General features: G+C 40.3%; 1 protein-coding gene across 1 annotated transcript in view; it reads right to left on the reverse strand.

Moving 5' to 3' along the window:
- Window positions 1–1728: 1728 nt before the first annotated feature.
- The window catches only part of GNG10 (G protein subunit gamma 10), a 49874-nt gene continuing 35310 nt past the window's right edge, over window positions 1729–16292 (reverse strand). Inside the window, exons 2-3 of the mRNA XM_089670949.1 lie at window positions 4165–4317; window positions 1729–2184 (exon numbers count right to left, since the gene is read on the reverse strand). Of these exons, the coding sequence (XP_089527075.1) occupies window positions 4192–4317 (126 nt within the window). The 3' untranslated portion in view covers window positions 1729–2184; window positions 4165–4191. The remainder of the gene's footprint in view (window positions 2185–4164; window positions 4318–16292) is intronic.

The following is a 16292-nucleotide window of genomic DNA, read 5'->3' on the forward strand; positions in this document are numbered from 1 at the left end:
CAGGGCTGTAGAAGGTCCCATCAGCAGGAACAGTATCTGCTCCTTTGTGCAAGGAAGAACAGGATGAGTACTGCCAGAGCCCTACAAAATGACCTCCAGCAGGCCACTGGTGTGAATGTCTCTGACCAAACAATCAGAAACAGACTTTATGAGGGTGGCCTGAGGTCCACCACTGGCACCCTGTGCTTTTCACAGATGACACAGGTTCACCTTGAGCACGTGACAGATTGAAAGGGTCTGGAGAAGCCGTGGAGAATGTTATGCTGCCTGTAACATCGTTCAGCATGACTGTTTTGGTGGTGGGTCAGTGATAGTCTGGGAAGGCATATCCATGGATGGATGCACAGACCTCTACAGGCTATACAATGGCACTCTTACTACCGTTAGGTATGGGGATGAAATCCATGGACCCATTGTCAGACCCTACGCTGATTGCAGTGGGTCCTGGGTTCCTCCTGGTGTACAACAATGCTCGGACTCATGTGGCGATAGTATGCAGGCAGTTCCTGGAGGATGAAGGAATTGATACCATCAAATGGCCCCCATGCTCACCTGACCTAAATCCAAACAGAACACTTCTGGGATATCATGTTTCGGTCCATCCGACGCCACCTCAGACTGTCCAGGAGCTCAGTGATGCCCTGGTCCAGATCCAGGAGGAAATGCACTAGAACACCATCCATTGTCTCATTAGGAGCATGCCCTGATGTTGTCAGACATGCATGCATGCAAGCACATGGGGGCCAAACTACTGAGTACCATTTTGAGTTGCTGCAATGAAAAGTGCCTTTGAATTCAGTCTTCTGTAGGTTGATAATTTTCATTTCCATCAAATGATGGGGCATTCTTAAGTTCCTAACACATTACCCAGTCCATATCAGTATAGATATCCAGCATGATATTTTTCCCCAGATCTGATGTGTTTTCAAAGTGTTCCTTTAATTTTTTGAGCAGTGTATATTCACTAGGCCCAAACTTCACTCTTCCCCCTATTAGACATTTTTGTTTTTATTTCTATGCATATACCATATTTCCGGCGTCTTTTTGTCATTTGATTATATACTTTTTCAATTTTGAAAACAATTCAGGTACGGCTCTTTATCCATGGTGATCATTCAGGTAATAATGAATAATGATTGGAGTGCCTCCAAATTCTGGAGTTAAAGTGGAACTGCACTGCATCCGAGTACCACAAACAAAAAATGCTACTAATTGTTAATATTCAAAGCAAACTCGCCCATCGATCCATGCCTCCATGCTTTATTTTGGTGAAAATTAATTTTGAAAAACACCCCCTGGTATATCTGACAGTGGCCATCTTGAGTAAAAGGTAGATGAGTCATGTGCGCATTTACTTCTTGGAATCCATCTTGCCTTAGCTCAGGCATTGGCTGAGCTGAGAACCCTCCCTCCCCTCCTGAAGACTCCTGGGATGTATGACACAATTTGCCTAGGCATGGAAACCAGGACATAACTGACAAAATGTAAAAAAAAAAAAAAAAGTTAAAAACAAAGTAAAAATTATATACTTTCCTATTTATTTACTAATTGTAGCAGCATAATGATTAAAAATAGTAAATGTTGACTGAGAGAATGAAGTTCCACTTTAACTTAGCTAGCCCTATTTCCAACATAGCCTAGTCATCTATAGAAGGCTGTGTACTGCCTGGAAAATTGCCAGAAAAATATATTGATAATATCTGAATAAAAACATACAAAAACCGAACAAACAATTACAAATAAATTTATATTTAGTAAACTGATAAAAATGCTACATTTCAGAGGACACAGGAAGATATATTGTAATATTTATCTTATTATACCAATTTATTTTAATAAAACATTTGCACCTGTTCAAAAATACTTGGTATTTTCCCATAAATAGAAAAAAGGGTAATTAATTTTTATTTTATTTTAACAATCACAAGTTTAAATCCTAATCGATGCAGAAGTGTAAAATACTGTGGTACTTCAGTGTCTGTGTAGATTTCTAAACTGTAACATTCTTATAAAAGCAAGCTTTTTTTTATATATAGAAAATCAAATTATATAAAAAGGCAAAAAAATTGTGAATTGTGGAAAAAAAAACTAATAAATATTCAAAAGGTGTAGGCTTTGTCCACATTTGGAATGGCACAGGAAAAGGCAGGCTGTATATATTTTAGATCCTCAGGTGGTCATTACCTAAAATGAAAAGTAGAGAGCATTTTAAAAATTGCAGTCAATTGTTTTAACTTATAAACTCTAAAGAAGAAAGCAACAGTTTAAAGTATATCTAAAGGCAAAACTTACTTTTTTTTTTTTTGTTTAGGAGTGCAGAGGGAATAGAACTCTTCTCAATTTTTATTGCTGTCTGTGTCCTCATTAGGGAGATTCACCCTCTCTATTTGTCCTGTTTCCCATTATCATTTCAAGTGAAAATAAAAGAAAATCCCACATTTTGGGTTGTCCCTTTAACAGTAAAAGGGGAAATCTTCCAATGGGAACATTATTTCTGGTGACCTGAGGGTCCCCAAGGAATTCCCTTAAATTTGCAGAGATTTCCTCTCTTCCTGCTTGGCTATGGGACAGGAAGTCAAAGAAAATCTCCGCAATGGGACACAGATGGCGAAAAAAAAAAAAAAAAAAAAATCTTGACAGGGGTTATAAGCCTCCTCTACCCTATCCAATAAATAAAAAAAAAAAAAAAAAGCAAGTGGTCACTAAGCACAGAACTAATAAGTGGTCAAACCTTAGAATCCCTTTAGTTAAAAGTGAGACACAATATACATAATAGGAAGAAAACTTGATGTAGAATTTTCAGCCAGTCATTCCAGTTGGGATTTACGGAAAATGTACCTCTAGTTTGAGAACACTGGAACAAGCCTAAACAAAGTTAGTGCCACCTCTTGCTCCTGCTATTTTTCTAGTTCTCACATACACTCTTGCACATTCAGAACTTCAGACTTTATCAGATGTACTTAACCAATTGCAAAATTTGGGCTTCTAGTGCACGTGGTACAAAAAAAAAACCTGATCGAAGCACCTCCAGCATTCACTGTATGCCTTGTTCCTCTTTCCCCACCGCTATTGCCAGTGGTCATCTCAAACTAATGATCGGGAGCTGGGAGGACCAGCACCCAATTATGTGATCATTGTGGGAAAAAAAAAACCCAACCCAAACTGTTTTTCCGCTGCAAGGAGTAAACAATAAATTGCATCTTTTTATCCAAAAATGTCTGTGTAAAAAGTAAAGATAGAATAGCTAGGACAGGGCTTCGTGTTTTGTGTCAATATTAGCATTAGGGCTAATGTCCATGCTGGTGTTGGTTTGTCTTTGACAAGATTTAAAAAAAAAAAAAAAAGTTTTGTGTTGTCAGAGTGTTATTGCCCCTGTTAAGGTCAGTGTGTTTAGACATAAATAAAACACAAAAAAAAAAAAAAAGCATAATGTGCAACATGTGAAGAAGAAAGTCACCCTAGCAGTGGGGCCCTGCTCATGAATACTAGGGGTACAGGAATAAGGAGTAGTACCTGCTTTACTTCTGGTTTGTGTATATGTAGAAGTGGTCCTGCAAAACCTCCTCTCTAAGGCACTCCTGACCATGGTTGCATACCTGCCTCCTCCATGCACAATGCAGGGTTATTAGTCCTGCATTGTATGAGATGAGCATGGAGGGGGAAGAGGACAATGGAGCAGGGGGTTAAGGTAAGTAATGCACACTCTTCATTATCTTCTAGACCAAAGAAGCATTTAACCCTTCGAGCTCAGGTGGATTATGTGGGGGTAGGGTTTTTTCCCCCCATAGTAGAGTTGGCCATTAAAGGTCAGAATGAATGTGCTGCATGTTTTGACAAGAAATTTGTCAACATGAAAAGAGCAGCGTGGGAAGAGGGATGAGCTCCTATGACTCCTTCCCTGTCCAGTAATAGGCCACCGTTGGAAAGCTGCCCAATGTTTGATTTACTCAGCTGCAGCATAGGAAAGTCAGCACCACTGTGCATTTGGGCATGGCTTAGTAAATCCCAGGACTGGCTGTACAGAATTACAAACCCTTTGATAGGCAAAGCAGCTCTCATATACAGTATATATTTTCAACTGTGTGTTTAACGGTTTTCCAGTTCAACTTTAAATATTTATCTTTGTTCACATTCACAATAAGTATTCCTAGCAACTTTACTTACATCAGTCAGTGATTTAATGCAGCATCCTCAGAGCAGTGCACAAGATCTGGGCTCACGGAATGGATTACTTCCAGCTGGCATTCCAACCAGCAGAGCATCTTTACAGGCATTCTGCATGCAGTACTGTTGGAGCTCTGCTGCTGCCTGAGAAACCTACAAAGGAACAAAGACATTAACATTACGTTAGCTTCTTTATTACATTGCACTAACCGTGACAAAATCATCTCTACTTAAAGTGTTATTAACCTACAACAGTAAAATCAGTCTGTATATGCAGTAAAGCATGCTTGTTATACTCACTGTGGAACCTAAGGGGTTAATCCTCTGCATTGTGTAAAAAAGCTGTTTGATCCTGACCTCTCTGATCCTTCCCTTCTTCCAGTGCCCCCCTCTTATTTCCTAATAAAACATATTGTGTGGAGACACTCTGCACATGTTCAGTTTGCTGTGTATTGCTAGAGAGTTTTTTCTTTTTCTTGAGAGGGTGCATGTGATCAGCACATGGCCAATCAGCACTGTCCAAACAGAGGTCAGGGATCCTACATCTTCCTAGAGCAAAATGAAAACTCCTCCTACAAGCTTTAACCAGTGCTATGCTGGACACTGATAGAAGTCACAAGACTGCTCTAACTGCTGATTAGAAAAGGTATTTAGCAGTTTATATTTACTAAAATAATTGCACTTCCATGTTGTGTGTACTGTGAGAGACCAGATACAGTGAATGCAGAGTCCTGGGTTTAGTAACACTTTAATATCAAGGAACGGTCTAGGTGTGAGAGGTGACTTGTGAGTATAGCTTCTGAGACTGTGTAAATGCTGCATCACAAGTCTCCCTCCTCTGGCTGCGCTTGTCCAAATCTGTCTCCTGGCCCCTTAGAAATCTATGGAAGTGTAATGCATAGCTGTGGCCAGCAGCAGGAATATTGTAGCATGAGATGTAAACAATCCCTGAAGGTCACATGAGAAGGTTCTTGGCAAGCAAGGATCTGTGGAGGGGGAGGGTGGGATGATTTAGTTTAGGGCACAGGGGCAAAAAGCACTGTGTCCGAAATTGCACTTAATTTCAAAAAAATATATAAACCCAACATTTTATATTCCTGATATGTGCCTACTGTACCATGCACTTGTATGAAAAAGTATCCTGTCCTCTTTGTATGGCTTCCTTTATGTGAACCCCCTGGTGTTCCTACCAGTCCCTCTGCTTTCCTATTAAACAGACCACACTAGGCACAGTGTGAAATGTTTTCTAATTGTGCTGAGAACTTAACCAGCTCTGCTCCAATGATCAGGCTTGTGCTGATCGCAAAGGCCCCCCCCCCCCCCACAACAATATGAAGGGCATTCACTGTGAAGACCAGTGTACTGCTGTTTCTTCTCCCTGAGCTCCTAATGTAGCTGAGAACTGAGGGAATTTGATCACTTACAAAACAGAAAAGAAAATGCTTTTTTTTTTACGTTTTTGGGAGTGACTTGCAGGCAGAAAAAACAGCTGAACTCCCCTAAACGCTACTAAAATGCTCCCTACAGCTTTTTTCTAGCTTTTTTTCCCCCGAAATGAACTGTAAAAATGCTAATAAAACGCTAACGCTCCTCATAAATACTATTACCAGCATTTTTAACTTAAAAAAACACTATTGTGCATGGAGCCTTAAAAGGTTTTTTGTATACACGTTTTGCCTTTTAACAAGGCCCTGCACCTAGACCATTGATAAAACAACAAACAATAACTTATACAGCCTGGTATATTGATTCTCAAAATCACGTCAATGGCATACAATGAATATGTACTAAATGGCTTCCATTTTGTTCTAAATCCTTAAAATACATTCCCTTCATTAGGAACAGACTTCTTACATCTAAAATGCTGAAGTGGAATATACTGGTTCAGTATGAGAGCGATTAAAGCCATTTCTGAAATAAATTTTACACACAAACACACACAATATTGCCAAAGGTATTGGGACGCCTGCCTTTACATGCACATGAACTTTAATGGCATCCCAGTCTTAGTCCGTAGGGTTCAATATTGAGTTGGCCCACCCTTTGCAGCTATAACAGCTTCATCTCTTCTGGGAAGGCTGTCCACAAGGTTTAGGAGAGTGTCTATGGGAATGTTTGACCATTCTTCCAGAAGCCCATTTGTGAGGTCAGGCACTGATGTCAGACGAGAAGGCCTGGCTCGCAGTCTCCACTCTAATTCATCCCCAAGATGTTCTATCGGGTTGAGGTCAGGACTCTGTGCAGGCCAGTCAAGTTCCTCCACCCCAAACTGGCTCATCCATGCCTTTATGGACCTTGCTTTGTGCACTGGTGTGCTATTATATTGGAACAGGAAGGGGCCATCCCCAAACTGTTCCCACAAAGTTGGGAGCATGAAATTGTCCAAAATGTCTTGTTATGCTGATGCCTTATGATTTCCTTTCACTGGAACTAAGGGGCCAATCCCAACCCCTGAAAAACAACCCCACACCATAATCCCCCCTCCACCAAACTTTACACTTGGAACAATACCAGTCAGGCAAGTACAGTTCTCCTGGCAACTGCCATACTCAGACATGTCCATAGGATTGCCAGACAGAGAAGCATGATTTGTCACTCCAGAGAATACGTCTGTACTACTCTAGAATCCAGTGGCAGCGTGCTTTACACCACTGTATCCAACACTTTGCATTGCACTTGGTGATGTAAGGCTTGGATGTAGCTGCTCGGTCATGAAAAATCATTCCATGAAGCTCTCTACGCACTGTTGTTGTGCTAATCTGAAGGCCACATGAAGTTTGGAGGTCTTTAGCTATTGACTCTGCAGACAGTTTGTGACTTCTGCGCACTGTGCTTAGCAGCATGCGCTGACCCCGCTCTGTCATTTTACGTGGCCTACCACTTGGTGGCTGAGTTGCTGTTGTTCCCAGTTGCTTCCACTTTGTTATAATATCACTAACAGTTTATCGTGGAATATTTAGTAGCAAGGAAATTTCACGGATGGACTTATTGTGCAGGTGACAACCTATCACAGTACAGGTGATTGGAACACCTGAATCCAGTGATTTGGAGGGGTGTCCCAATACATACATACATACATACATACATACATACATACACACACACACCAGATAATGAAACACATTCTGAACTAAATGAAATTGTGTCTTACATCTGTAGTTTCTTCTTTTAGGGCCTGTTCACACCATAGAAACACATTCCGCGTTTTTGACGAGTTTCAGTGCATTTTTTATGCGTCCCAGTTCTTTCCCCCCCCTATTTTTCTTCAACTTAACCCCTTGACACTGACGTAACACAAATATGCGACCTCACAGAACTGGGCTTTTTTCCGTGGGGCCCCATACTTGCGTACCTGACTTTGTGCTGGCATTGCACCGCACAGCACGCTCCCAGCACAAAGACCGGGGTGTCACTGAGAGCCCCGAGTCCCGTTCTAATGATCGGGACCCGGGACTTCCAAATCCAAGTCACCTGATCGTTGTAATAGCCTCTGATTGGCTATCACAGTGATCAGTCACTGTACAGCCTGACCCCCTTTTTAACTGTTTGTTAAAAAAAATAAATAATAAAAAAAAAATAAAAAAAAAAGAATAAATAAAAATATTTAATAACTAAAAGAAAAAATAACTAGATCAAGGTTTGATCTACTTCAGTGCCAGGGTAAGTGTTTTGGTCAAGGTCAGGGTCAAATGTCCGAATTTTTTTTTTTTTTAAATTGGTATCAGTGTCAGTGTGTCATAGATAAAATAAAAAACAAAACGCACACTGTTTCTGGGCTGTACTACGGGTACAAACAAATAACATACACATATATGGTATCGCTTCAATCATCAAGAGCTGGAAAATTTATTTTGGGCTGTTCTTTGGTGGTAGGTTATGGTAGTAACAAGAAACACACAGCTAAATTAAAAAAAATATATATTTTTTTTTTTTTACTATTTTGGGCCAGTTTTCCATTGATATTAAAGAAAAATCAGGAGATATCCATTTACCACCAAATGAAAGCCCAATTTGTCCTAAAAAAAACAAGGTATAATCCACCTGGATGTACAAAGTAGTTATGAAGATATGTACAGTTCTATTAACACGTCAACGTTGTAAGATTGTGCTTAGGCATTAAGATTTGTTTTACCCTTAGGCGTGAAGGAGTCAAGTAAGAACATGTGCTTTCCGATGCGTTTAGGTCCGTTCTACTGCATTCCAGTACAGTTCAGTGCAGAAAAAATGAAGCATAGTCTCCTTTTTTCTGGAACTGAAACTCACTGGAACTGACTGCTTTGGTGTGAACTATGCCACTGGAAACCAGGTAACCTACTGTCAATGTGCACTGGACTGCATGTGGTGTGCACTGGACTGCATGTGGTGTGAACTGGCCCTAAGCCTTTTACAGATACTGAAAGCTACAATTACCTAGTAAGAAATACATTTTGACATGTAAACATAGGACTGTACACACCCAATCTACTACTACATAGTGATCTCACTGTGCTGAGTATTGGCCCAGTATTGGATAGGTTTCTAAACATGCTGCTGACCATCAACAATCACATACAGTTTAGTTTAACTGCTGTACAGCGAACCAACAGGGGAGGGGAAACATTTTACAGCCAACAGCACAGCTTAATTATTATTATTATTCAGGATTTATATAGCACCAACAGTTTGCTCGGTGCTTTACAATATAACGGGAGACAATACAGCAACAATACAGTTCAATACAAGAGGGATAGGAGGACCCTGATCCTTGGAGCTTACAGCTTAATGATATACATATCATATGTTTTGCCAAAAAAAAGTTTTTTTCCCCCAAAAAGTAGACACCCCAATTGATCTTATTTTTGCCACAATTGTTTGCAAATGAAAAAACATTGTGTTATTAGAGGTGGTTAAAAATAAATTAAGGTGCACTCAAACTAAATTTATTAGAGGAAGAAAGTTAAAAGAATGAAAAGCAGAAATTGCATTGTGTGCAATGGCTAGATGCCACGGATAAAATACAAAACACTTTAACTCCACCCCCTTTCTTGAAAACAATCCCATCATTATTGGTGGTCAGTGACACTTTAAAGACTCAACCCCCAGTATTGATGGTCAGCAGAACTTTATGCTGTTTGTTAGTGGAAGTTCCCCTTCCCCCGCCCCAATACTTCTGGGTCACAGTCAGATGCCCACAGTTAACATGTCAGTGCCTGGGGACAGACAACAGGAGATGAAAACAGCTGAGGCGAGGACACTGCTGGATTCTGGGACAGGCAAGTGGCTATTAAAAGTCAGCAGCTGCAGTTTTTGCGATTCCATATTCCGATAAATCCAGTATGGATTTTGGGGGGGACCCCCATGTCATTTTTTTTAAATTTTATAATCCATACCAGACCTGAAGGGCTTGGTATGGATGGGAGGGGGGACCCCACACCGTTTTTTTTTTAATTACCGAAAATTCTTTTACATTCAACTGTCAGTGGGGAACCCCGCTGACAGCTGAAACATTAACACGTGGTTGTCACTACTAAAATACCACAGGACTTGATAAAATAACTCATGTGGCATTTTAGTTGCGTTTATTTTTTCTGACCTCAGGCACGGATTAATTGGTTTTCAGTGCATTCCTATGGGAAACGGCGTATCGGTTTACAAATTTTTCGCTATACAAAAAGTCCCACAGAACTAATTAAATTCATAAACTGAGGTATGCCTGTGCTGAGTATCTCTCAGGCGTCCAGGCAGCAGATCTGTGTGGCTCAAACATACAAATAAAAAATGGGCAAAGTGCAGGTTTGCTGTAAGTGTATATTCACTGTATATATTGTTTGTCTAGTTTGTGTATGTAGCAATGTGTTCTCATATTTTTAGAAAATCGCACTAATGCCCATTTACAGAATATATTTCCTTGAAAATAAAAAGCAATAGACCTCCCCACAATGGGTTCTCTGCATGTGATTTTGTCTTCATTTAGCATTACATCAGTCAGTATAGACAATGCAATGCCAAGTTGGCACAGAATCACCAAACACAAATTCATAGCTCTGAATAATACCAAATATATTCACATATTCTACAGACAAATGCATTTTTGATATCTGGACATCAACAGAGAAAGATTACCGTGGTCTAGCAGATGGTTTATACATTTGAACCAAAGAAAACATATATAAAAAAAAAGCTTTTCTACTCATATCAAAATAAATACAAATGTAATTAAAGCAAACATAATCCATATAAATAGGATGTAATGGTCAATAATTATACATTTCAGAGATAATCCCCTCTTATTTTCATTCCTGCTCTTGGTTGAGCATTTTGGTATAAAGTTATTTTAGGAAATGTATTTCTGAATGCTCTAAGGACAATGTTTCCATTTTTAAAGTCTGTCGTTTTCCCACAACTTAATGCTATACTTTGCAGGAATAAATACTGGAGAGTGATCAGTGGTTTAACTTCATGCGAGTATGAAGCCAGAAAAATAGTTTAGGTTAAAGGGGATCTGACAGCACATGAAAAAAATAGGAAAAGAAAACAAAAACCAGTACCCACTACCCTGACCTAGGGACAATCATTATTCTTAAGGGCTGAACTCAAAGCAGATGTATAATACACAAATTAAAGTGATTTTTAACCTTTCATTTTTTAAATAACTAACATGTCATACTTCTGTGCTCTGTGCAATAGCTGAACTGAGCAGCCTCGATCCTCTTCCTCTGGGGTCCCAGACAGTGCTCCTGGCTCTTCCCCCTGCCACATATCCCCCTAACAAGGGGGTACTTGTGCCCTGCTGCCTGCGTTCATAAGCACAGACAGTGGGGTGTTGCCTTGTTTTTTTTTCAGGACAAATTGGGTTTTCTTTTGGTGGTAAATGAAAATGGATATCTCTGATTTCTTTTTTATCATCAAAAGGAAAACTGGACCGAAATAGTAAAAACAAAACATTTTTTGAAAATAAGCTGTATATTTCTTACTACTACCATAACTACCACCAAAGAAAAACCCAATGTAAATTGCTGACGATCACAGAGATACCACATATACAGTGGGGATCGAAAGTTTGGGCACCCCCAGCTAAAAAATTTGTATTAATGTGCATAAAGAAGCCAAGGAAAGATGGAAAAATCTCCAAAAGGCATCAAATTACAGATTAGACATTCTTATAATATGTCAACAAAAGTTAGATTTTATTTCCATCATTTACACTTTCAAAATAACAGAAAACAAAAAAATGGCGTCTGTAAAAGTTTGGGCCCCCTGCAGAGTTAATATCTTGTACTGCCCCCTTTGGCAAGTATCACAGCTTGTAAACGCTTTTTGTAGCCAGCCAAGAGTCTTTCAATTCTTGTTTGAGGTATCTTTGCCCATTCTTCCTTACAAAAGTCTTCCAGTTCTTTGAGATTTCTGGGCTGTCTGTCACGCAGTGCTCTTTTAAGGTCTATCCATAGATTTTCAATTATGTTGAGGTCAGGAGATTGTGAAGGCCATGGCAAAACCTTCAGTTTACGCCTCTTGATGTAATCCCCCGTGGATTTTGAGGTGTGTTTAGGATCATTATCCATTTGTAGAAGCCATCCTCTCTTTATCTTCAGCTTTTTCACAGATGGCATCAAGTTACCATCCAAAATTTGCTGAAGTTTTATTGAATCCATTTTTCCTTCTACTCATGAGATGTTCCCTGTGCCACTGGCTGCAACACAACCCCAAAGCATGATTGATCCAACCCCATGCTTAACAGTTGGACAGAGGTTCTTTTCATTAAATTCTGTGCCCCTTCTTCTCCAAACGTACCTTTGTTCATGCCGGCCAAAAAGTTCAATTTTAACCTCATCGGTCCACAGAACTTGCTTCCAAAATGCATCAGGCTTGTCTATATGTTCATTTGCAAAGTTCAAACAATGATTTTTGTGGTGAGGACGTAGAAGAGGTTTTCTTCTGATGACTCTTCCATGAAGACCATATTTGTACAAGTATCTCTTTATAGTGGAATAGTGTACCACAACTCCAGTGTCTGCCAGATCTTTCTGGAGGGATCGTGCAGTCAAACGTGGGTTTTGAATTGTTTTTCTCACAATCCTGCGAGCTGTTCTGTCTGATATTTTTCTTGGTCTTCCAGATCTTGTTTTAACTTCCACTGTTCCTGATGACTGCCATTTCTTAATTACATTCCGAACAGAGGATACTGACATCTGAAAACGCTTTGCTATCTTCTTATAGCCTTCTCCAGCTTTGTGAGCGTCAACTATTTTCAGTTTCAGTTTTCTAGACAACTGCTTAGAAGAACCCATGGTGCTGATTGTTGGGGCAAGGTCAGATGAGTCTGGGCATTTAAAACCTTTGAGATTGACATCACCTGGTCTTCCCAGACGATGATTGAGAACAATCCATGACACTGGCAGGTCTCAGCTTGGCAAAGGGGGCAGTGCATGCTATAAATTCTGCAGGGTGCCCAAACTTTTGCAGATGCCATTTTTTTGTTTTCTGTTATTTTGAAAGTGTAAATGATGGAAATAAAATCTAACTTTTGTTGACATATTATAAGAATGTCTAATCTGTAATTTGATGCCTTTTGGAGATTTTTCCATCTTTCCTTGGCTTCTTTATGCACATTAATACAAATTTTTAGCTGGGGTGCCCAAACTTTCGATCCCCACTGTATGTATATTTACTGTCTGTACCTGTAGTACAGGCCAGAAAAAATAGTGCACATTTTGCTTTTTTTTTACCTACCTAAAACACACTGACACTAACCTAAAAAATGCTTTAAAAAAAAACAAAAAAAAAAAAACTGTACAACCGCCAACATCTGATCCGTTCCCATTCTGTGCAACGGATCGGATTGAACCATGTCAGGTGTAAACTGACAGTTGGTCCATTTACATCCAATCACCCACAAAGGACATGGACCTGTCATCTGTCTGCTCAGCAGGCTTCAGTGAAAAGATCCCTCGCTGAGTAAGTGGATTGTAGCTGGAGTTCACCCCATGTGAAAGGGCCCTTATGCATGACCCAGGAAAATTACATATACATATATAAATATAAAATTATAGAGATACGCATCATCCAACTGCATCTAATCCTGATACTGGTAGGTATAAGCTGTACAAGAGGATCAAGTATTATCAAATTTATCCTCCCGAATGTAAAAGTTAGCTGTCAATTTCTCCATCGTGTAAACTTCCTCATGTCTTAATTTCTTGGGTTTACCTATAATTTAATAGGTAAAAGATTTCCTGCATTATAGCCACTTAAGCTCCAGAAGATTTTACCGCATTCATGACCAGGGCATTTTTTGCTATTCGGCATTGCGCAGTCATGCATTCTGTACCCAAATGAAATGTATATAATTTTTTCACACAAATAGAGCTTTCTTTTTGTGGTATTTTATAAGCACTGGGTTTTTCCAATTATATAAATGAAAAAAGACTGAAAATGTTGAAAAAAAACCCCAATATTTTTTACTGCTAAAAAAAAACATATCCAATAAAAAAAATAACAAAACACAAAATTTCTTTATAAATTTAGGCAAAAATGTAATCTGCTACACGACTTTTACTAAGAGATGTGACTGTTTTATTTCCCTGCTTTGTAGGGAGAAAAAAACAGCCACATCTCTGCTCTGTGTAAAGAGCCCTATGTTGTTAGTAAACACAGGGCTCTGTACTATCATTCGCTAAGCTAGTCAGCAGGTCCCCATCATAAATCATTGGCCGGGATCTGCTGATCGACTTGTGCTGTACCAAATGACATCACAGATGAAGTGGTGGGTGTGCCGCCCCCTACCCAGAAATGCTGGATCATGTACTTGTACATGATCCAATGCAAAGCGGGTAGTCCACAAGCGGTTCAGAAATCTGCACAACAGACAGCAGATACTCCTGTATGGTATTAGATATTGATGTCTGGATTCTGAATACATACAGCTCATCTTTTGCAATCTTGAACAGCCAGTAATGGCACTGCTTCAATCATACAGTATGTGTCACCTACAGTATACCTAAACAGCCAGAGAATATATAAAAAATGTTATGTCTACTAGGTATTACAGCAGTGTAGATAGAATAAGATTGAGGGGGGAAGGAGAATTAGATTATAATGGGGCAGACAGGTCAGACAGGGGTCAGTTCTTATTGGTGGGTGGAATGGGGAAAGATGGGGGGAGGGCTATGGCAGGAGATAGGAAGGTCCCCATATTACAAATAACCATTGGAATTGGTACCAGTTGTACAAAAATAAAAAATATTCTAATTGCGTGTGTGAAATGTGACAATGAATTAAAGTGCTTGTTTCCCAATGCCAGAAGTCTGCCAATAGGTGAGTTGGAAGTTTTGGTGCACGAAGAGAACTGTGGATTTAATTGGTATTGCTGAATCTTGGCTTCAATCTTCACATGACTGGGCTACTAATATTCCTGGCTATGCTCTCTTTTGGAGTGACAGAGAAAATAGGAAAGGTGGTGGTGTCTGACTCTATGTGAGAAGTGATCTCAGGTGTGAAAGAGGACCTAGTTGATGGAGAGTGTGGTGAGGCTGAAGCGATATGGCTGGAACTGCACATGGGTGTGCGTACAACAAAGGTAATCATTGGAGTTTGTTATAGGCCACCCAGTGTTAATGAATAGATGGAGACTCAGCTCCTTGAACAGGTCAAAAGGGCTGGGACAGTGATAATAATGGGGGATTTTAATTACCTGGAAATCGACTGGAGTAATGGCACTGCAGCAACAGCTAAAGGACAAAAATAAATAAACCTATTACAAGACAATTTTATGGTACAGTTCATAGAGGCCCCAACTAGAAAGGATGCCCTGCTAGACCTAGTAATCTCAAACCATGCAGAGATTATTACTAATGTTCATATTATTATACAGGATTTATATAGCACCAACAGTTTGCTAAGCGCTTTACAATATAACGGGAGACAATACAGCAACAATACAGTTCAATACAAGAGGGATTTGAGGGCCCTGCTCTTTGGAGCTTACAATCTAGGAGGGAGGGGCTAGTGGTACAAAAGGTAGTAACTGTGGGGGATGGACTGGTTGGAAGAGTAGAAGATTGCAGAATTATCTGAGGGCAGGATAGGCATCCCTGAAGAGATAGGTTTTCAGAGATTGCCTAAAAGTGAGCAGAATAGGCGATAGTCTGATAAATTGGGGTAGAAAGTTCCAGAGGATGGGGGAAGCTCTGGAGAAGTCCTGGAAACGAGCACGGGAGGAGACAAGGGAGCTAGAGAGTAGGAGGTCTTGAGAGGAGCGGAGAGTACGGTTTGGGTGATATTTAGAGACAAGATCGGTGATGTAATTTGGGGCAGAGTTATAAATGGCTTTATACGTTATTGTTAGTGTTTTGAATTTTATCCGTTGGGCAATGGGAAGCCAGTGGAGGGATTGGCAGAGAGGGGTGGCAGATACAGAACAGTTAGTAAGGTGGATGATTCTGGCAGCAGCATTCATGATAGACTGAAGAGGGGATAGCCTTCGATGAGGTAGGCCAATGAGGAGGGAGTTACAATAGACAAGGCGAGAGATAACAAGGGAGTGGATAAGTTGCTTAGTGGTTTCCGAGGTTAGGAACGGGTGTATCTTGGAGATGTTGCGGAGGTGAAGTCTACAAGATTTGGACAGTGATTGGATTTGGGGCTGAAAGGACAGATGGGAGTCTAGGATTACACCTAGTACCCTGGCATGAGGGGAGGGACTGATAATTGTATTATTGATCTTGATGGAGAAGTCAGGGGAGGGGGCACGGGCTGGGGGGAAAACTAAGAGCTCAGTTTTGGAAAGATTGAGTTTGCGGAAGTGGAGTGACATCCATGCCGATATGTCACTTAGTAGGTTAGTAATGCGAGAGGAGACTGAAGGGGTGAGGTGGGGGGGTAGAAAGATAGATTTGTGTGTCATTCAGCATAGAGATGGTACTTAAAGCCATGGGAGTTTATCAAGTGACCAAGGAAGGAGGTATAGATGGAGAAGAGAAGGGGTCTAAGGACAGAACCTTGAGGGACCCCTACAGAAAGAGGGAGTGAAGAGGAGGAGGCAGCGTTATAGTTAACACTGAAGGAGCGCTGCGATAGGTAGGAGGAGATCCAGGAGAGAGCAGAGTCTCTGAGGCCAAGAGAGTGGAGTTTTTTGAGGAGGAGGGGATGGT

Source organism: Staurois parvus, unplaced genomic scaffold (assembly GCF_062004578.1).
Source record: "Staurois parvus isolate SC_StPar_1 unplaced genomic scaffold, SC_StPar_1.0 ptg000096l, whole genome shotgun sequence".
NCBI lineage: Eukaryota > Metazoa > Chordata > Amphibia > Anura > Ranidae > Staurois > Staurois parvus.